Source organism: Triticum dicoccoides, chromosome 2A, assembly GCF_002162155.2.
Source record: "Triticum dicoccoides isolate Atlit2015 ecotype Zavitan chromosome 2A, WEW_v2.0, whole genome shotgun sequence".
NCBI lineage: Eukaryota > Viridiplantae > Streptophyta > Magnoliopsida > Poales > Poaceae > Triticum > Triticum dicoccoides.
The window spans coordinates 729,612,227-729,633,478 of record NC_041382.1 but is presented as its reverse complement, the minus strand read 5'-3'; the positions used below and the strand labels follow the sequence as shown (position 1 = coordinate 729,633,478).

At 41.9% G+C, this 21,252-nt stretch overlaps 1 protein-coding gene across 3 annotated transcripts; it reads left to right on the top strand.

Moving 5' to 3' along the window:
- The first annotated feature begins 2,703 nt into the window (after positions 1–2,703).
- Positions 2,704–20,093, top strand: LOC119356713 (mediator of RNA polymerase II transcription subunit 13-like). Of its 3 annotated transcripts, none has more exons than XM_037623686.1 (23): positions 2,704–3,072; positions 4,124–4,220; positions 5,549–5,622; positions 5,739–5,878; positions 5,973–6,059; positions 6,156–6,243; positions 6,334–6,417; positions 7,327–7,404; positions 7,494–7,573; positions 8,331–8,409; positions 8,634–8,942; positions 9,011–9,097; positions 10,317–10,557; positions 11,455–11,661; positions 12,329–13,633; positions 13,714–13,963; positions 14,087–14,168; positions 14,259–14,346; positions 14,669–14,747; positions 15,525–15,820; positions 17,386–18,427; positions 18,526–18,897; positions 19,138–20,093. In XM_037623686.1, the coding sequence occupies exons 2-23, from the start codon at positions 4,197–4,199 to the stop codon at positions 19,764–19,766; spliced, it is 5,721 nt and encodes a 1,906-aa protein (XP_037479583.1). In that variant the 5' UTR covers positions 2,704–3,072; positions 4,124–4,196; the 3' UTR covers positions 19,767–20,093. The 3 variants fall into 3 exon arrangements, with proteins under 3 accessions (XP_037479583.1, XP_037479584.1, XP_037479582.1); XM_037623687.1 differs by having other exon boundaries at positions 4,112–4,220; positions 10,320–10,557; XM_037623685.1 differs by having other exon boundaries at positions 4,112–4,220.
- Positions 20,094–21,252: the final 1,159 nt, after the last annotated feature.

Genomic DNA, 21,252 nt, shown 5'->3' with positions numbered 1-21,252 from the left:
AGCTTGGGCGCTAGAGCTCAAGAATGGATGGGCAGAGAGAAGGAAGGCGTGGGTGAAAGAGGTGAATCCTTATCCCTTTATAAAGGCAGTGAATATCAAGCGCCTCTGTCGTGGTTTTGTCACGGCAGATGTCCTTAGTGTCAGGACTTAGTCGCGAGGCCAACGCATCTATGTGGTATCTTGAGAGGGGTTGAGCGGAATCGAGAGACGCAACACAAGACAGGGATTTAGACAGCTTCGGGCCCCGGGAAACATCATCCGGTAACAACCCTACATGTTGTTTGAGGCTAGGTCTCATTATCATCATGAGGGAGTCGCCGTAAACCGGCTCTCCTTTTTGTGTCTAGCCCTAAGATTGTTTATTCTTACTTCTCCCTCTTTGGGGAGCCCTGCCCCTCCTTATATAAGTTTAAAGGGGCGGGTTACATGTAGAGTCCATCTCGCACTAAGACTTAAACTATTTTGACTTCCCTTCCTGGGCTTCTTAACGTCTGTCGGTTTAACATTGTCTGCCGGGTTATGATTGACTTAACACCTGCCGGTGCTACCATCTGTCTTAACTCTGCCGGTTTAACACTCGCCGGTTTACCGTCTTTCTTAGCCATCTGTCTTAACTGTCTGCCAGTTTACCACAAGCCGGTTTACCGTCTGTCTTAGCCATCTGTCTTGACTCTTTGTCTTAACTCTTCGCCGGTTTACCATCCGCCGGTTTACCAAGTCCCAGCCGGTTTACAACTCCAGCCGGGTCATACCGCGGGGTATATCCCCGACAGCCTCCCCACTCGCCTTAAAACTCGCCTATTCCCCAAGGGTCGTGCAGGCGGCGCGGTTGGATTACCCACGCCCGTATTGATGAGAATCCCGCAATAAGGGGACATGATCTTTGCTTTGACAAGATGTGCTAATAAAACCGCATCTTGAAACATGTAGCGGGAGGCTAAAAAACGGTTCGAAATAATGACCGGGCTGTGATGTGATGTCACGCTACAAAAGTTGTCAGTGGATTGGACTCATAAAGTATTATACTCTCTGCGTGTGGTACTCGTTTTGCAGTGTCGGACACGTTTTCTGTGTTTGAAGGCTGTTTTGGAGTATTCGGAGAAGGAACCCGCCTTGCAATGCCGAAGACAATCTGTGCGCCAGACACCTCATCATTGAAGCCTGGTTCAGGGGCTACTGAGGGAGTCCTGGATTAAGGGGTCCTTGGGCCTCCGACCTGTTGGACATGTCCGGACTGATGGGCCGTGAAGATAGAAGACAGAAGACTCCCCCCCGTGTCTGGATGGGACTCTCTTTGGCGTGGATGGCAAGCCTAGCGTTCGGATATGAAGATTTCTTTCTCTGTAACCGACTTTGTACCACCCTAGGCCCCTCCGTGTCTATATAAACCGGAGGGTTTAGTCCGTAGAGGCAATCATAATCATACAAGCTAGACTTCTAGGGTTTAGTTACAACGATCTCGTGGTAGATCAACTCTTGTAATCCTCATCTCATCAATATTAATCAAGCAGAACGTAGGGTATTACCTCCATCAAGAGGGCCCGAACCTGGGTAAAACATCGTGTCCCCTGTCTCCTGTTACCATCGACCTTAGACGCATAGTTCGGAACCCCCCACCCGAGATCCGCCGATTTTGACACCGACATGCATGCCCACCGAGGGCATCGACTGATGTGTTTTTAACTTTCAACCTGTTGGGTTTTTTCCTTGTTTCCCTTGAAAAATGAGGGCCTCTTTGTAATATGTTTTTTCGGCCTTCATCTATCTAAATGAAAAAAAAACAGTGCTCCTACGTGTTTCTCATAGGAAAAATTAAAGCATCTTTAGCAGATCCGATAAAATTCGGTATTGCAAGGGTTCCCCTGAAAATGATTTTGCGGGAACGCGAAAGCTCCGATAGAGCAGAACCCATAAATCTCATACTGCAAATTAAAAAAATCACAACAATAGTGCATATACAGGAACTACAAACTTCACGCTACAAATTAAACCTAAATTGACGGTCTCACTCGCCGACGCCGAGATAGAACTTGGCGGCGGACTTATGAAGCGTGTTGCGGGCTCCTCCTTGGTAGCAGCTAGACGGTTGGTGGCGCCTTCTTTCGGCCGCCACCGCGCGTTCCGCGACGACGAGCTCTGCATCGGCCTCCCAACACCATTTGAAGTGCGGCTAGAGGGCTCCGTCGAGCTCATGGAAGCCGACCCAAGGGCTCCGCCAGCTTCTGCGGGAGAGTCGGCCGCAATCGCGCTTGCTTCGAGTGCCATGGCTCAATGGCGGGCCGGCTGAAGCTGCCGGCCTTCGTGTCGTGCAATGCAAGCTTGCGCGGCGGCGACCTGCCACGGCCGCCACACCTACGAGCACCACCAACCATAGAGGAGAAGAAAAAACGAAGGTGAAGTGGCAGGATTTGAGTTTGGAAGGGGGGCTAGCGGCGGCGCGGGCGGATTGCGGCGGCGCGGGCGGATTGCGGCAGAGGGGATAGGGTTTGCTAACCCCAAAACCCTGCCGATCCGTACATATAGGACCAGAGGGGTGGATATGCAGGCCGCCTGTAAAAATTATACGGGCCAGGCTTCATTTAGCTGATCTGTTTGGGCCGGGATCTGTCGGAGATGTTCTCATTGTGTGTGTTACGAATATACTCCGAGCTAAATGGTGAGGCCGGTGGACTGACCCGAGCCGACCCCATCACAGATCTGATCTCAAGTGACCCGCATCGAACGCTCACGCCGCCGCGCCCGAAGCCGCCGCCGCCACCGCCGGCTCTCTGACACCCGTCCCCCACTCCCTCGCTGCAACCCGCAATTACCTGGTTGCCCCTGTCCCAGTGAACCCAACGGAAGCAGCCGGCCTCGTTCGTCTCCCACTTCGCCGTACGCCCCGCCCTCCGCCCCCGCCCGTCCCACCCGTCGAGCCAACGCCGGCGGCGACGGCGAACAAGGCCCAGGCGCCCCTGCTTCCTGCCGGTCCCCGGCCGCATCCCCCCTCACTTCTCCGTCCTCACGTACCACCGAGGGCGAGCTCCGCGCGACGCCGGCCGCGACCAGGGGCGGCGACAGCGGCGACTCAAGGTGAGCGTCCTCCGCAGAGCACTCCTCTCCTCTTCACTGGCCCGGAGCCCGCCCTCTTCTCTGATCTCGTCCCCCGTTCGTTCACTCACGAACCCTAGAACCCTAGTCTCGCTTGAATGTTATGTTAGGTGTTTGACATAGTAGTAATGTGGGGGCATTCGATCAAGTAATTCCTGCTCCTGAACTATCTCACGCTCTGACCTTAGGCATTGGTCTCTGAATGAGCTTTCAGTCATCCTAATCCCAAGCTGACCTCCACAATTTTTTGCTGTGCCCGTGCACGCATTGATCCGCCGCCCATGGCTGCAGTACGGGTTTCTGCTGTGTTTAGATGGTGGGGTGTCGGGTAAGGAGATCGTGTAGCAGATTCTGCCGTTAGGGTGAGTGGGTAACGAGTGATGGAAGATTGCGCCTGTCATTGATCTGACGTGTTTATGCATCGTAGGCCGTGGGAACTCCACAAGGATAAGCATCGTGTGAAATGTCACAAGGAGTAGGGAGTTTGGCAATCTGTAGGTTGTTCCCTGTGTTGCGCGTGTCGGTTACCCTATAATGTCTCAAGGAGTTGGGAGCTTGAATATGTTAACTGCAACCGTTAATGAGAGCAATTGGACTGTGTTTTTTTACCCTATAAACATAAATTTCTTGCTTCATTCGTCTATGAGAGGCTTTGGAACTAGAATGGCAGAATACCATTTCTTTTACTTGTAAACATGGAAACTAAAGATCCTACCTCGTTGGTGCTTTATTGATGTGACAGTGTGTGGGAGTCCTAAAGTTTTTATTTGCGTGTTGAATAGTTTTGCCTCTGCAGTGTAGGATGTTGTAGAATTTAAAATAACAATGTTAGATTCCCATTGTTGTAGTATTGTTCAATTATCATATCTTTTATTCTGATTTGGAATTAAGAATGACAACCATATAATCCCACTATTTACAGATAACATTTGTGTGATCCCATTTCTTCCATTAGTTTCTTCATTTGTTCAGCTGTTCTATAAATGTTTTTTTTCAGTACTCTTTGTATGACAAGCAGCAGGTCATGTTGCAGATTTCACCTTCTACTGTAGAGGCATGAACACCGGTGATTTTATAAAGCAGTATCCTTGTCTTCTACGTTGAATATGTGGACCAACATTTTCAAAATTGTAAGTTAGACCTTACCCCCCTCCCCCTCCCCGCGGGTTCTGTTGAATTGTGGCCCCGTAATTTGTTTTATTGTATTTCATCATACTGCGAAATGCAAACTCTGTAGTGTTTCTGTTATTGCAACTTGCAAGTTCTTGTCTTCTCGATGCGTTATACTTCCTCCATCCCTTTTTATTAGGTGTATTTCCTTTTTACCCCTGTTGATGCCAATTCCAGCCATCCTGAATCGGAGTATCATTAATTAGCTGCCCATAATTACCCCTCTAACCTACATTTTAACCAGGGGCATTTCAGTCCCAAATTATCCTCAAATCAGTCCTTGGTTACCGTGTACAAAAATGACACCTAATGAAAAGGAACGTATGGAGTATCATCATTTGCAAACGAGTTTTGTTCTATACCAACCATGATGATGATGTGAAAAAGGGAACAAAATGTAGTATGGCAACTGTTTGAGCCTTCACTCCTTTTTTTTCTCGGACGCACATGAGAGCTGCACATCATTTCATTAGGAAAGAAAATAGTACAAGGAAGAGGGAGATTCCCCCTCCCCCCTCCCCCCTCACCCCACACCCAACAACACCCAACACACCCTGAAAGAAACTACAGAGTTCTCGCCACACGCGTAAATGAGATGGCGAGACTAGAAAGACAGTGTTACACTTCCAGGGCAAGCGACCCAACAAACAACTCTCTCAGCCCCGATGCCCCAGCAGAACACCATAGAGCACTCATTTGCTACAGCTTACCATCATGAAGCTTGGACTTGCTCCATTGAAAACACAATCATTCCGGTGTTGCCAATTTTTCCAAGCAACTAAAATAATAAGAGAATTCAGGCCTTTTCGAGTTTCCCTGGATGCTCCTTTGACAGCGCTGCACCATTTTCATTTTCCAGTCGTTAAGTAGAAACGTGTAACATAAAGTTCGATCCTTAACAGGTTATTTCTCATTGCTATCTTTGCGGCTTACAAATGTCCTTTTGTTTCTTTCCAATTCCTGCAATGGTTTGTATTTTTTTTTCTTTTGATGAAGTAGAATTAGAAATTGAAACTGACTGCTTCAAAAGTCTGGAGAGCTATTGAACCACCCTCCGCACACATCACAAACTACAGCACAGGAGAGGCATTACCCGCCACACTTCCAAATTGAGAATGATGTTCCGTTTCATATCTCTAGTTTTCTGATAGAGCCTAGAGCTTTAGAGTACGGAAGTGAGACATTTTTTACCTACTTAGTCTGCCACAGCCTGCCATGGAATTAGTTTGTAGATTCTTCAGATAGACTTTCTTTGGGTTAGTCTTATGTATATATTCCGTGCTTGCAGGGGGAGCTTCAGACTGTATCATGGTTTCAGTTTCTTCCCGTTGAACCAGAGTACAATGCTACTTCTGATAGAAGGTGTTAATTGTACCCTCCATATGCCGCTTTTGTGCTGTCTTTTAGCTGCTTGTTGCCACTTGTTATTTTTGTTCTGATGCATGTGTTCTTTTTTGTGATCCCTGTTCCTCGTCCAGTTCAAAAGCCGAGCAGAAAGATGCTCTTAATAGCACTGTGCTGTCAGCGTATCTTCGCTTACAGAGTGAAGGTCTCCTAAGTACTTGGACAAATTCCTTTGTTGGCCCTTGGGATCCTTCTCAAGGAGAGCATAACCCTGGTAATAATTATGTGCACTACCTGCATCCATCTTTCTTTCTACCTAAGTCAAGCCTATGCTTATTTATCCCAAAATTTTATTGTAACAATGACAGATGAGAAGATCAAGCTCTGGTTGTTTCTTTCTGGCCGCCACTCATCAGTACCTGAAATGACCCAGCCCGCTGTAGCTAAATTAAGAGGTTGATTGTTGTTGATATTTGTTTATTGCATGGAGTCTTAGACTGTCTAGTTTGCTTATTTATTTGCTTGTTTCTACTACTTATTTTGTTTTGCAGTTGTTTCAAGTGATTTATGGGTGGCTCCAGGCAACTCGGAAGAGGTTGCAGCTGCACTATGTCAGGCATTAAGAAATTCTTTGGAGAGGTATCATTATACTTTTTATAGCATGAATCTGTAATTTATAATTTGTTGTCTAGTTGATGAATTTTAAATCTGACAATTTCTCTTGTACAGAGCACTAAGAGGGCTTTCCTATGCAAGATTTGGTGATGTATTTACAAAATACAACCCCCCTACAAGAAATCAAAACAGCTTTAGGTTCGTGACTAAGTTGCTATGCCTTTATCTATTCATTTTTTATTCTTTGTTAACTACTACCTCTGTCCCATAATATAAGAACGTTTTTGACACTACACTAGTATAAAAAACGTTCTTATATTATGGGACGGAGGGAGTAGTTTTTTATACTCCTTGCTCAGCAACTGATGCAATGTGTCTGCTAAAGTAACACACATAACATGCCTGTTAAAGTTCCAATGTCGTGCACTACAATAGATAGTGTATGGTATATTGGGATAAAGTGAAGTTCTTGTGTTTGAAGAAAGAAAAGGCCCCTGACCACCTAGTGATACAAAACTTTGCGTAAATAATTGTAACCTAATTCTAAACATGGGATTTCAACTTAATATATTTTTTTCTTTCCGCTAAAGTGGTTTCAAGAATAACTGCATGCCTTTTGTTGCCAACCTTTATATGATGGCGAGAATGTAATGATAATATTCGGATACTTGTTGGCCATTTATCTTGTATATGAGCATTGGTGTGGGGCCTGCATGAATTCGTATCCTCTGACATATTTTAGATAACTGTCGAGATGAATCAGTAGGCTGACCTTTCTTCACTTCTAGTCATTGCATAATGAAGCAGAAGTCCATATCAAGTTGCTATAATGCTACAATCCATCACAGGCTCGCAACCATTTCTCTTTGATCCGAGGGTGAAATAAGTAATGTCACTTTACTATACACCCAACGTGGTCGGACCCTTCCCCAGACCCTGCGCAAGCGGGAGCTACATGCACCGGGCTGCCCTTTTTTTTTAGTGTAATATTGAGGATACAGATATGGCTGGCCATGTAGTTTCATTTTTTGCCCTTTTGTTCTTCCAAGGATAACTTCACTTTTCTTGATTTCCATTCCATTTATTTTTGTTATCATTGTGTTATAGGAGAGCACAACCTACAGTGGAATTTGTCTTTGCGGCCACTGAGGAAGCAATCTTTGTGCATGTTATTATATCTGCAAGGTCAGTTCTTATTTTGTCCAATCATATCGTTGGCCTTCTTCAGTTTATTTAGTGCCAGTGGTCTTACTTTAAATGGTTTATTCTATTAGATATATGCGAAACCTTTCTAGTGATGATATAGAGAAAGTTCTCACACACACACCCCGTTCTGTTGGTGAAGGTCTTCCAGGTACCGTTTCATTCACTAATTCCATCTCTACACATCTTGCTGTATTGGCATCCTTAGAAAATCTACTGTCTTATTTGCTGGAAAAGGATAATATATTTGTGCTATTCACAGTTCTGATCTGACATGATTTTCTTGTGATAGGCGAATTTACAGAAGTCCTTAGGACGTCTGATTTACAAATAGGGACTGCCCATTGTTTTATCTTACATTCAGTTCTTTATAAGGTGGATTAAAAAGATAACAAGTGAATCTCATTTAGACTGGGGTACAGTGTTTTTGAAATTTCACCTTTACAAATAGAACTTCACCAGAGGCAGTATGCTAGCTTATGGCATACATTTTTATTAGTTTTCCATTTTTTCGACTTTTATCGATGATCCTTTTGTATCATACTGTTATCTGAAGGGATCCCCTTACTGGAAATAGTTAAAAAACACGAATGCATTGGTTAGTTCGACACTTAGCCTGTGTGCTATGATGTTGACAAAATGGGCAGAAGCACAGCCATTTAGTGGTTTATGTTCTTGGAGTCGTGTCTTGAATCAGGCTTGAATATAAAATAGTTCTCTAAAAGTTAAACTAACTTCACTGCGCATTCTATTTCCGTGACCAAGCTCATGATAACTTTGATTTGTAACTTTGCTTTTGCCAGTTTCTTCATCGTTTATGTAAATTATGTTTTATGCCTTTTTGGATGTAAGTTATGTGCTATATCATGCATATTCAAATTCATGATCTGTTTCATTGAATGTTGCAGTTATTGTTGCTCCTAGCGGAATGCTGGGTAGGCTTGTCGGCTGTTGCCCAAGTGACCTCGCAAGACAAGTATATTCAAGGTATTTCTGAACTTAAAAGTCAATACTCAAATCGACTTATATGCTAAGCTGTTTTTTTGGCATTCTATGCCTGTTGATATGACCTCACTGATGAGTTAGACACTTAGTCCTGCTTGCGCCTCTTAGGTGTTATCTCCGATCTTGTGTTTCTTTAAGGATATTCATATGCAGAGCAGTTCATTATGATACTCAGTTCTCATGTTAAGTTTGTGTAAACATTTCAGCAAATTATCGGCACCTAATCTACCAGGTTTTACTCAACCCACCATCTGCCAGCTGAGAGGTCAAAGTTACTATGTTGAAGTTGCCCTTGGCTTTCCACCTGCCTCAACTGACAAAATTTCTGAATCGGAAAATAATCAGATTAAGAAAGAATTTGATTCAGTGAAGGACCTTCATTTAGGTGATGATGGGCAGCAAAAGTTAGAATCTGCTGATGGCCTTCCGGTTCTTGAAAGGACATTTATTTACCCACCTGAGGCTGTTATGGTACCTATGGTCCATCAGGCATTTGTTCGCTTTTCCAGTAAAAGGTAATAGTCTCGCTCTAATGATCTTGTTATGCTTGGAGCGTGCATGGTTTAAATTATGTTGCCCACAGGATGTGGTCACAGGACTGGATGGGTAGTTCATCATGGGAGGCTTGGCCATTTTGGAATTTCTCTCTGTCTTCTTACTTCCGGAACAGGTCAGTCTTGCATACATGTTTTTTTCTATCAATGACTATCTGGAACAGCTCATAAGTCAAAACGTTGGAGTCCAACTTCAGATGCTGTTATCTACAATGAACTCTGTAAAATGTTGAAAGAACAGCATTGGTATGCTGTTTTGATGTTATTCTATATATATCTCTAAGAACTAAATAGTGGAATACAAGATCTAAAAAATAACAAGAAAATATTTGTCTTAAGAGGAATACATGAAATTCAGATTATTTTCTCGTTATGTTAGACATAGAAACACCCTCCACCTTTGTGAGCTAGGTGTGGACATAAAACAGCTAGGTAAATCCTGTCATTTTTTAGAACTTATAAATTAAAATTGCCGAGCATGCAAAATCTATCATTTCTTTAGAACTAGGATAAAATAATTGGAACATAAGTATGTTGCCTACCACCATCCTGTAAATTGTAATATCACGTCCCCACGTTCCTTACAGTAACTCCTTTCTGGCTTGCTCTCATTCAAGGGCCAGACCTTCTCTTGAACTGGAGAAAAACAGCACCAAGGACCGTTTCAGTTGATGCTTAACAGTGTCCTAGCATGCCAATTTTTTTTGCCTAACAGGCTTGTGGTTGTGGCCAAGAAAAGTGGAGCTATAACCTAGCCTACCATGCCACAACGTATGTGTTTATGATGCCTAGGACCTAGCTGATTATTTTTGGCATGCCTAAGCTGTGGCTACGAGACATTTGCCCAGTTTGGCTAAGAAAAGTGTGGCACATTGTTGCAAATTTTGGCTTCCAACCGAACAGGCCGTAAATGTTGTTTTAATGGCACTTACTATTGTGTAATCAGGACTTGCTACTGCTTCATTCCCAGAAAAAGGGAAGACCTGGAAGAATTGGCAACTAATTTTATCCAATTTTTTTTGAAGTTACTAAGGCTCAGTTTGCGGTTGTGGAACTGTGCTAAGCTGCACTAACTCTTTGTTAAGGATCACTACCCATGCAGCACATCCGGATTCTATGCAGTATAACACGTTTTGTTGCCATGGTTCATTATACCCAAAAGTTACTTGCAAGAACTACATTGATTCAATCGTGCTCATGGATCATAATCTCAGGGTGCAACTAAAATTAATCTGTGTCATTACATGATATTTTTTCAGTACTTTCTTTTAAAACATCATGATTGCAAATTTGGTTTGTCTGACTTCTCCTGCATTAATTGTTTTGATCTGCTAGCAGCTCTTTCTTTGGATCTTCACGCGGACCTGGTGTGAACTCTAATTTTCTAAGACTAAGAAGACAAAGGAATAACAACTCCAACGGCATGACTAGTAGTATCAGTAGTGTCAGTAGCACTTCTAATGGAAGTGAGCATGCAGTTGCTGCTAAAGGTGGTGATCTTTTGGCAGATGCTGACTCTACAGCATGCCATCAGTCTGATCTGCCATTGAACAATGACATTGCTGGTAGCAAGATGGTAGTGTGTTGATTTCCTCTCAATTCACAAACTTATACCATAATGAATTAGTTTTTTCTCAAGAATTACATTTTAATATGTCTGTTAGTACAACACTACATTTTCCTCTTCTCAGTAGCTAACTTGTAGTGGTAGTATCATGCTTTGCTTCATCATTCTTGTGATTAACAGAAGACTGTTGTGCCACTATTGACACACGAATATATTTATCGACTTATCTCTAATTAGCTATAGGTGTGAAATACTCCCTCCGTTCCAGAATATAAGGTGTATCGATTTCCGTGCAAGTCAAACTTGTGTAAGTGTGACCAAGATTATAGAATCAAATATCGACATCTACAATACAAAATAAAAAAATATGGAAATACTTTTCATGATGGATCTAGTGATACAAATGTGGTACTGTAGATATTGATATTTTTTTCTAAAAACCTGGTCAAACATGCAAATGTGGTCAAACATGCAAATGTTTGACTTCTGAAAGAACTAATACACCTTATATTTTGGAACGGAGGGAGTATGAGATATGGTTAATTTACTGGATAGAAACTGATAATTGAATGGCGGCAGAAATTTCATTACATGGAAGAACACATGCTATACAGTTCATGCCATCTTGTGCATAGAAGTATTTGCGTAATTGTGTTTAATTTGTGAAATAGTAATCTGTTGATGCTAAAACTATCACAGCACCAAATTTTCTTGCCACAATTACCTCTGCATGAAGTTCTATTCTGGTGAATAATCTCCATATATACATGTTACACTGTTTGTGTTATTAACTCATTTTGCTATGTTAATACTTGATAGCATTAGTGCACAATCACACTACTGCTGTACCAGTCTACGTCAACATTGGGCTGAAGAAGTCTTGATGTTTTGTATTCGTTCAATCAGGTATCCAAGCGCTCTCGTTCTGAAATAACAGAAGATTCTTCTCATGCTGGCAAAGAAGTTAGCGAAAACATGCAAGGCACAAATGGTCAGGGGGGATGTTCTTGGGGCTGGGGTGAAGAGGGGGTTGTGATGGACATCAATATACTTCTCTTGGAGTTTGGAGATTTTAGTGACTTCTTTCAAGAGGATGAGTTAGATTTTGGTGAGGTAGGTACCCTATCATCCTCGTAGTAGTTACTTATAGATGAAACAAGGTTATAATATTTAGAGTGACTATACTTGGTCATGTATGAGAAGCTCTGTGATAATGAGTCATTATGCATATGACAATGATAATATGACTATGTTAGGAATCCATAGTACTTTTGAAATATTTAATTCCATTAAATAGATCACTACTTGTATTCTGCAACTTAATATATTGTATTGACTTCTTTGTTGCATTTCATGCTCCTGCCATGCTGTGCATTTTTTTTACAAAAGGTCGCTACTGTCACCGCTGCTTGTTTAAGTTTCTAGATTGTAGCCAATTACTTCACTTCTGCTTTGTTGAGTTTTTAGATTGTAATCAAGGACCATTTATTGAATTACACATATTTCATGCCTTGAAACATGTTGCTTATGATATCACCAAGAGCTTGTGAAATAATCCCTTTTAACCTTCTACCCTGTCTACTTAGCTATGAAATGTGGAATTCTCTGTTTGTTGGATCTAAACAATGAGTACACTGCAGAACCTTCTTTAAATGTAAATAACATACTAACTTTTCTGGACATGCAAGTAGAAAACTGTATGGCGATGATATTTGTGTTGTAGGATCACTTCTTTCTGACTTGTCTGCTATCTATAATCCTGATATTACATTTTATGTAGCCTCCAGGTACTGCTGAATCACATGCTTTAGTAAGCCCTGCTTCGGAATTTGGAGACATGCCATTCATAGATAGTCCATCCGTAGCTATGGATATACCTGAACAAAGACTTTCTCCTGTTGGTTTCACATCTATGGAGGCATTTAACCACCAGACGATGTCACCTATTCAGGATGTTGCTTCTAAAGTTCAGGAGCCTCTCAAAGAAATTGCATCACCTGCAGGGTCCCAGTCCTTAGTATTATCATCTAGTAGATCTGATTTTCTCACCAGAGCTGAAGCTACACTCACATTTGCACCAGAATATGCAGCTGTTGAAATTTCCAGTTGCGAGACGCCGGCAACACTGTTTACAAATCCCTACTTGCCCGGATCGAAAAAAAGAGGGAGTTGCGGTTTTAGCTCAAGAGTTTATTCGTATGATGTCACACAAAGTTCTAAAGTTGAGTCTGCAGGAGACAAGTCTGAGAAGTCTGATAAACTAACACCAGCTAATCTTTCACGTGATGTTGGTCGATCAAGCTTATACACACTTGTGCAAGGTAGGAAAAATGAGAGTGAAAAGAGCTTAAACAGTGCAGACGAACAATCATGCAAGGGAGAAACATCAAGACCTGTTTCTGGTGAAACTTCATTTAGCTCTTCTCTGACTATACAAAAGAAGAGTGATAGCATGCTTAATGTTGGGTATTTCCTCCTATCTATGAAGACCGCACTTGCAACTGAAATTGAATGCATCACATTTCAGGCTGCCATGTGCAGAATAAGGCATACACTAGTGTCTCTGCGAACCAAAGCATCTGCTGAGTTAAAAAGTGCCTTGTCCAGTGCTATGCAGACAGAGAGCAGTAGTAACTCGGGTCTTGTTCCCAAATATGAGATGAAAAGGAAAGAAAGTATACCAGCTAGGCTGTCTAGTGATGTTGACCATGACATGTATGATAGGTCCCAATTAGAAAACGTGGGAGTTTGGAGGTCTGTTGTGGTACCTAAAGGGGCAAAGCCCCTTGATTCTTTGTCCACTAAAACATTTACTGGCATAAGCCCATCTGTACAAAGGCAACCTATTGTGAAACTTCTCAGTGCCATGGCTCTGCTAGTTCAGCAATCTACTTCATTTGTTGATATCGCACTTGATATGGATGATGGAGATGGTTCTTTTTTCTGGCTTTCCTTGGATGAGCAGAGGAGACGTGGATTTTCTTGTGATCCTTCTATGGTTCATGCTGGCTGTGGTGGACTATTAGGAACATGTCATTCCAAGGACTGCGCTGGTGTTGATTTAGTTGATCCACTTTCCGCAGAGGTAAAAATCTGCTGCTCTGTTTTCTCTTGCCACTTGTACTTATCCACACATCATTTCTCCATGTCTTTTTCTGGATACAGGTTTCAGAATCATCCATGATTGGCTTGTTGCAATCGGATATAAAATCAGCTCTTAAAACTGCGTTTGCAAACATGGATGGTCCATTATCAGTAATTGATTGGTGCAGGGGTCGAAGTAATATAGCAGAATCTGCTGCGATGGGAGATGCATACTCTTTCCATTATACTACTGGTGATATTCGAGATACTTCAAATTCTATACCCATTGGTGGAGATGCAATGAGCCCACCCAAATCTAGCAATGATCGAGGTATTCCTGTTGCCACATCCCTCAACCTGTCTTCAACTTCTTTATTACTCCCTTTGCCAAATATAATATTGCCAGAAGGAGAAAGTCATGATTCATCTTAGAGGAGATTGAATTTCAATGCAGGCACTTCAGAAGAGCATCATAAGGGATATCACCGTGTCAGACCAACCATCGCTGTCCTCCCTTCGCCATCTCTTCTTGTTGGGTAGCAGACTTGTTCCCTTGAAAATGATTGTTAAATGAACTAACATTTAATTGTCTGCGTGAGTTACTGATGTAAGTATTGAAATTGCAGTTACCAGGATGATTGGTTAAAGACCTCTGCTAATTGCCTCAAATTGTGGGAGAAGGCTCCTTTGGAACCTTATGCTTCGGCCAAGCCTGTAAGGCATAGTTTGGCACTGTGGTGGCATATAGCCCACTATAGATTTTTATTACCTTTTGATATATCAACTACCTGAAAGTATAACTTTAGTGTCATTCTGGATCCATAAAAGCAACTTGTTAATAGCATTGGTAAATATTTTTTGTGGTGTAAGTATTCCATATCAGGAAATAACACAAAACGACACAACCGCAAATTGGCCCGAAGTTCTGTAGCCATTGTAAAATCTAGATTACTACGCGTTTCTTTGTTTCGGTTACTCTGGAAAGAGTTTTTGTAGTTTTGGGACTCATAAATTTCTCATTTGTTCGCTCTTTCAGGTTACTTACTACGCGCTGTGCCCCGATATTGATATGCTTACTTCTGCAGCCACTGATTTCTTCATGCAGCTTGGAACAAGTAAGTGTCTATAACGTTGCTTCTTCAGTTTTTCTTTGGTTCTCAGTTGTGATGCACAATTATTACTTAGACCTAACAAGGATTTGGTGGTAATGAGATAATTTCCACCCCATGAGTTGTTCTGTTTTTATTATAATGTATGCATCCCTTCATCTTGTTACAAGTCAGTGCCGAGAAAATAAATTCAATTGAACAATATAGATAGCTGCAGATGAAGTAGGGGCTATATGTTCCATTATATTCTACCGTTATGTAGTATTAATGTGTCTGACTGTATATTTATAATTCTCCCACCCGTTAAGATAGGACCCTAGTTCATAAACTTAAAATCTTGTTAGCTATTGATACTTGTGCCTGCAAAGTGTCTATGAATCCAATAAACAGCATTGGTTCACTTTGTTGGCGTTATGGCAATCAGACGTGTTGATATATAGAGATTTAAGCCTAATGCCACCTTTTCTAACTCTGTATTTACTATTTGTTGCCAGTTATACGTTCAATTCAAAAGAGGCAATATTTACAGCCAGTCACTGCTTTTAATTTAACACGTTAACAAATTATATGGCTTCATGGTTGCAATATAATTGATTTCGTTCTATTTGATCACATCATTGTAATAGCTATAAACAACCAAAAGAATATTACAATGTTTTGTCATTACTGGGGTGACTTGTCAGTTAGTCATAGTTTAGCAATCTCATAATCTCCATATAATTATTCTAATTCATTGTGTTTCAAAGTTTATTCCTTACTTTTATCTATTTTGCATTCTTATAGTTTATGAAGTTTGCAAACTGGGTACTCATTCGCCACAACACAGTGGGGGGCAAATAGAGCAATCTCCTGGAAAATATCTGCCTTCAGGACTTGTTCTCGTTGAGTGTCCTGATCAATTGAAGACTAGGGGCAGCCACTCAGTTTCTATCAGTTCAGTAACTGAATACTTTCAAGCTCTTTCAAAAAGTTGGAGTGTGAAAAGCTTTGTATCATCTCTGGCAAGGATAATTAAGGATATAAAGCTTACCTTAAACATTTCAACAAATCAGAAAGAGAGCAGTAACATACCTTGCACTGTAAGGCCTTTTACTTTTTCTTCCTTCTCCACTTTTTTGATCCAAGGGACTTCCAAAACAATAGCCGCATGTCTCACTTCTTGTATTGTTCTGTGATGATACTCTGCATGGTTTATATTCGTGTATTCTTCTCGTTATTTGGTCTTCTCTGATCAGTGTTTCTTTTTCCTCTTCTTTTTAATGGGAACCAGCACAGAGAAGCCCACTGAAATAAATATTCTTATACATACTTGCACAAAAGGAATTGCAAAATGAAAAATACACATTAGTAGTCAACTTAGTGTAGGATGTTTCTTTAATCAGATATGATAATTTGCTTATCATCGTTGTTTTGTACTAACTCTGTCCAGAATTAGTTGACGCTCAGATGGATGTATTAATTCCGGACGGATGGAGTATATGATTGGTTACTTTTGTAGACATGTTACTTCTGTCATTCCCATTCTGTCTAAATACAGCTTTCCTATTTTCTTGATCCAACTGAGGCTCTTGTCATGGAATATATCATTATTGCTCTTATGACAACTTTTGTAGGACTACGTTGCACGGATACTTGGATACGTATCGGATACGCGATACGGGGATACGCCCGATACGTCAATTTTCTAAAAACATGGATACGGGGATACGTTTATATATAGATGTTATATATATATTAATTATTACAAATATGAAGAAAAAATTCAGGAGCTTCTAGGTCAAAGCATGCCTCAATACGATTACCCCTTTCTTTTCTTGCACTTAGTCCACTTTCATTAATTGGCCGTGAGATTTGACCAGGTATGCTGTTCCAATCAATGCATCGACTCTCTCTTGCTAACCTTTCAATTGAATAAAAAACATCGACAGACATGTTTTCACATGAAATCACGCCCATGTTGGGAATCTTCAAAGGTGCGCCTTTATTATTGAGAGGATTTCACGTCGAACGAGGGGTTTCAGGTATCCAAAATGTATGGCAGAAGTATCCTAGGAGTATCAAACATTATTTTCTTTTTTTAGTATCAAAATATCCAGGGATACTTACGGGATACGTATCGGGAAGTATCGGGGCAGTATCCGAGTATCGGGGCAGTATCCGGCTGGATACGCGCACTTTCTGAAGTATCCGCGCAACGTAGTTGTAGGATGCCATTATTATTCTGCACTTGTTACTAATAAATGCCACCATTGGAGTACACTTCACATATATACATCACCAATTCTTTTGGAGATACTCCCTCTGTATCAAAATATAAAACTTTTTTGGCACTATCATAGTGTCAAAAGGTGTCTTATATTTTGGTATGGCGGGAGTATATCTTAACCCAATTTTTAAGTTTTTTGGATGCAGAAATGATCCAACATTTCATTTCTGTTCACTTGTATTTACAAAAATAGATCACATGTGTGGGACTTCTAATCATTCAGTTAGATGCACGATGGCCTCTAGGTGGATGAATTGATATTTCTTTCATGCTTTGCCTGAAGTAATGCTGTGCAACAAAAATAAACGTTAAGTTGGTATTTTTCCCAGAACCGCAATGCTAATCTATTTTAACACCCACGATCCATTATGTATGCAGGTAGTTTATGTGGTCTGCCCATTTCCTGAACCATCTGCAGTCCTACAGACACTGGTAGAAAGTTCTGTTGCCATTGGGTCTATCTTATCGTCAGAGAGAGAAAGGAAATCATTCCTGTATACTCAGGTTGCCAAAGCTCTAGACAGCAGTGCTTCTGCCGATGAAGCATCAGCATCCAATGTTGTAATGCTCTCTGGGTTCAGTATACCGAAGCTTGTCTTGCAGATTGTTACTGTTGAAACTTTATTGAGACTCCATAAACCAAATGAGCTTGCTGCTTTCAAGGACATAGCTTTCACTGTGTATAACAAGGCTCGACGGATCCCACGGTTTGTTTCCACGAGTGACATGTTCCAGTCACCTACTTATATGAGTAGGCCTCAGTCGACGATGATGCACACTGCATCTCCTGGTCCCACCCTTTGGAAAGAGTGTCTAGTTCCTCGGATGTCTGGACAAACTCTCTCTAGAGAAACAGAGTTTGATGCATCCATGAGGTCAGTATCATGGGACAACTCATGGCAACCTGGCCGTGCTGTAGGATTGCCTGATCCAAGCAAAATCCCAGAATTATGTGCTCAGGATGACAGGAAGTATGCCTTTGAGCCGCTTTTCATTCTGGCAGAGCCTGGGACTGCTGACTACAGTGATATAATGGAATCTTCAAGATTTGGAGCTGATGCAAGTAGCAGCAGGGCTTACAGCTCAATTTCAGGTGGCACTGATAGTGGAGCAAGCCCGCCACTTGAAGGGTCTGAGAATGACAGCGGTACAAGTCTTCATTGCTGTTATGGCTGGACCGAGGACTGGCGATGGTTAGTATGCATCTGGACAGATTCTAGAGGAGAGTTATTAGACAGCTTAATATTTCCTTTTGGTGGTATTAGTAGCCGCCAAGACACTAAAGTTCTCCAGAGCCTATTCATTCAAATTCTGCAGCAGGGTTGTCAAATAATGTCGTCTTCACCAGAAGCTAGCAATACGAGATCAAGAGATGTAATAATAACCCGTATTGGAGGTTTCCTTGAACTTGAAATCCAGGGTACTAATCAATTTGATCATTAACTCTGTTCTTTTCATTTGATAGGCCATAATGTGCTTTATTTATGTGTTTGTAATGTCTATGTATTGCTTATGCAGAATGGCAAAAGGCAATATACTCTTTTGGTGGTAACGAGGTAAAGAAGTGGCCTGTGCAGCTACGACGATCTATACCTGATGGTATTCCGCCAAATTCTAATGGACCAACACTCCAGCAACAAGATATGGGCTTAATCCAGGACAGAAACATGCCTTCCTCACCTAGTACGTTATACAGCCCTCATTCAAAATCTAGCTTCACAAAAGGTCAGTCAGGCAACAAAAAGCAGATCCTAGTGGAACAAAGTGGAATGGACAGTTCAAGGGGTTCATTGCACTTGGTTCGTAGCATCAGTTTAGTTGCAGTTTCGCAAGATAGCTCATTGCATCTGGCATGCCAAGCGGATCTGATTGCGACCAGACCTACTTCTGGTAAGTACTGTCCGTGTCTGTTGATGTTATTATCTCCACCTACAAGTTGCTTTATTTAATTACGCGATTTTTAAGTAAATGGTCATCACTAAATGACCTCATCATATACAAACACATTATATGATTATTTGTTTCAAATCTTGATCGTGCTAAGTGTGCAGCAAAGGGTCATGCTTTTAAGGAAATCCATAGTTAAGGACGGATCATATTTACTAATGTTCATTCCCCCCTCTCTTACAGGTGAAGGGAATCAAAGCAGCACTGGGTCTTCTAGTTACTTAGATGGGTTTGCCCCAGTCAAGTCCATCGGGTCAATGTCTGCATCGTATCTTCTGGTTCCGTCACCAAGTATGCGGTATCTTTCCCCTGCGACATTACAGCTTCCAACATGCCTTACATCGGAATCCCCACCACTTGCCCACCTATTGCACAGCAAAGGGACAGCAACTCCCTTGGCAATGGGTTATGTTGTCTCCAAAGCTGTCCCACCAGTAAGAAAGAATGCCGCCCAACTCACCAAGGAGGACAGGCACTCTGTTCTCTCTGTTAGCATCGTCGATTACTACGGAGGCAGCACCCCCACTGTCCAAGAGAAGATGAGCAGAGGGGTTGGCGGCAGCACCATGAGCAAGCAGGCAAGGAACATCACCCATGAAACATCAGCCCGTGATTACGAAATGGACATGCACAATGTGTTGGAAGCGGTGGCTGCTGAGCTCCACGCCCTTTCGTGGATGACAGTAAGCCCTGTCTACACGGAAAGGCGCAGTGCTCTTCCCTTCCACTGTGATATGGTTCTGAGGTTGAGGAGACTTCTCCACTACGCGGATCGACATCTCTCTCAGCTAACAGAGAAGGGAGAGATGTAGCTTAGAGAGGTGATAGCTAATTCACATGATTTAAACTAGCTGTTTTACACAGGAAAAACAAGGGCTAGATGCTGCTTAAACCCAAGTGCCTGTCTGTATCTAGATTAGGTAGGTAGGTGGAGGGCGCGTTGATGAGCTGCCTAGCCTGGTTTTGCTTTGATAGCAAGAATGCTAATTCCTTGGGTTGAGGATGTATGTAATTAAGTGCCTAGCAATACCTCTCCCTGTAATCGTTGTAACATTGTTGAACTGGTAACGCAGTGGTATGTGTTCATCGGCTTGAGGATTCAGGTTGCTGGTGGCACCTTTTTTGTTCGCAAGGTCGCATTTTTTGCGTGTCAGAAGGCGGTTTAATTACGTCTAAAGAAATTGCTTGGTTCCAAATTTGGGATGCATGTGCTTTTTTTTACAATATATTAAATCACAGTAAGAAGAAAATACATTTAAAAGTACGGATATTGGTTTTGTGTTGAATAATGTTACCCCTTCTATTTGGGTTTAGATGACCTATAAATCTTGTCACAAGTGAAACTTGTTAAAGTCTGATCAAGTTTATAGTAAAAATATGGGTCAATTGATTTTGATTTGACATTGTAAAGGATACATGTTTCTCTATTATTAGAGGGTTTTTTTTTTTTGGAACTTTCGCAACTATAATTAGGTAACAAGCATGTCCTTTACAATAAAGGGGATCAGGAAGTCCGGAGGTTTATCATTCCACACCCCATATCCTGTCCTCAAAACTAAATCGAGCAAGTTCATGAGCACACCCATTAGCTTCATGCACAGTCGCCTTGTCAAAAGAACTCATCAACTTCCGGCAACCATCTGTGATCTCGGACGGATTCTGTATGGCCTGAAAAATCTCCATAGAATCGCTCTTGGTATTAATAGAGAGAATACCCAGCCCCTCAGCAAGTCGTAAGCCTAATAGCATAGCTAACACGTCCATCCTAGGAGCATCAAGAGCATGCTGCCTAAACTCCATCGTTGCAGCAATAAAACCTCCTTTGCAGTCCTGTAGAATTGCACCACAAGAACCAGCACCTTTGTCCATGTTGTAAGAAGCATCCACATTCAATTTTATACATCCCGATGCCGGCCTAGACCAACAAATATCCCTCTGTCTTCTTATCCGCGACCCAATTGGCAATAATCCCTCTAATTTGTAGGGCAGATCGAGCTGGCGTTGCAACCTTCTCATCATATGAAATCTGATGTCGTTTCCACCATATGTACCAACACGCAACAAGAATCAACTCCACCGCATTTTCTCCAGGGACTTCCACTCCCCCTGGTAGTTTTGAACATAAAACCTCATCCCGAATCAGTCATCCTAACCTGTACTGTGATGCAACAGCCGTCACACAATCTCTAAGCCCTAATTCTTTCCATACTAACTCTTTGGCAAATGAAAAGCATGTGTTGAAGGTCTTCTGGATCAATTTTACACACCGAGCAAATAACCGGTGTCTTTAAATTAGAG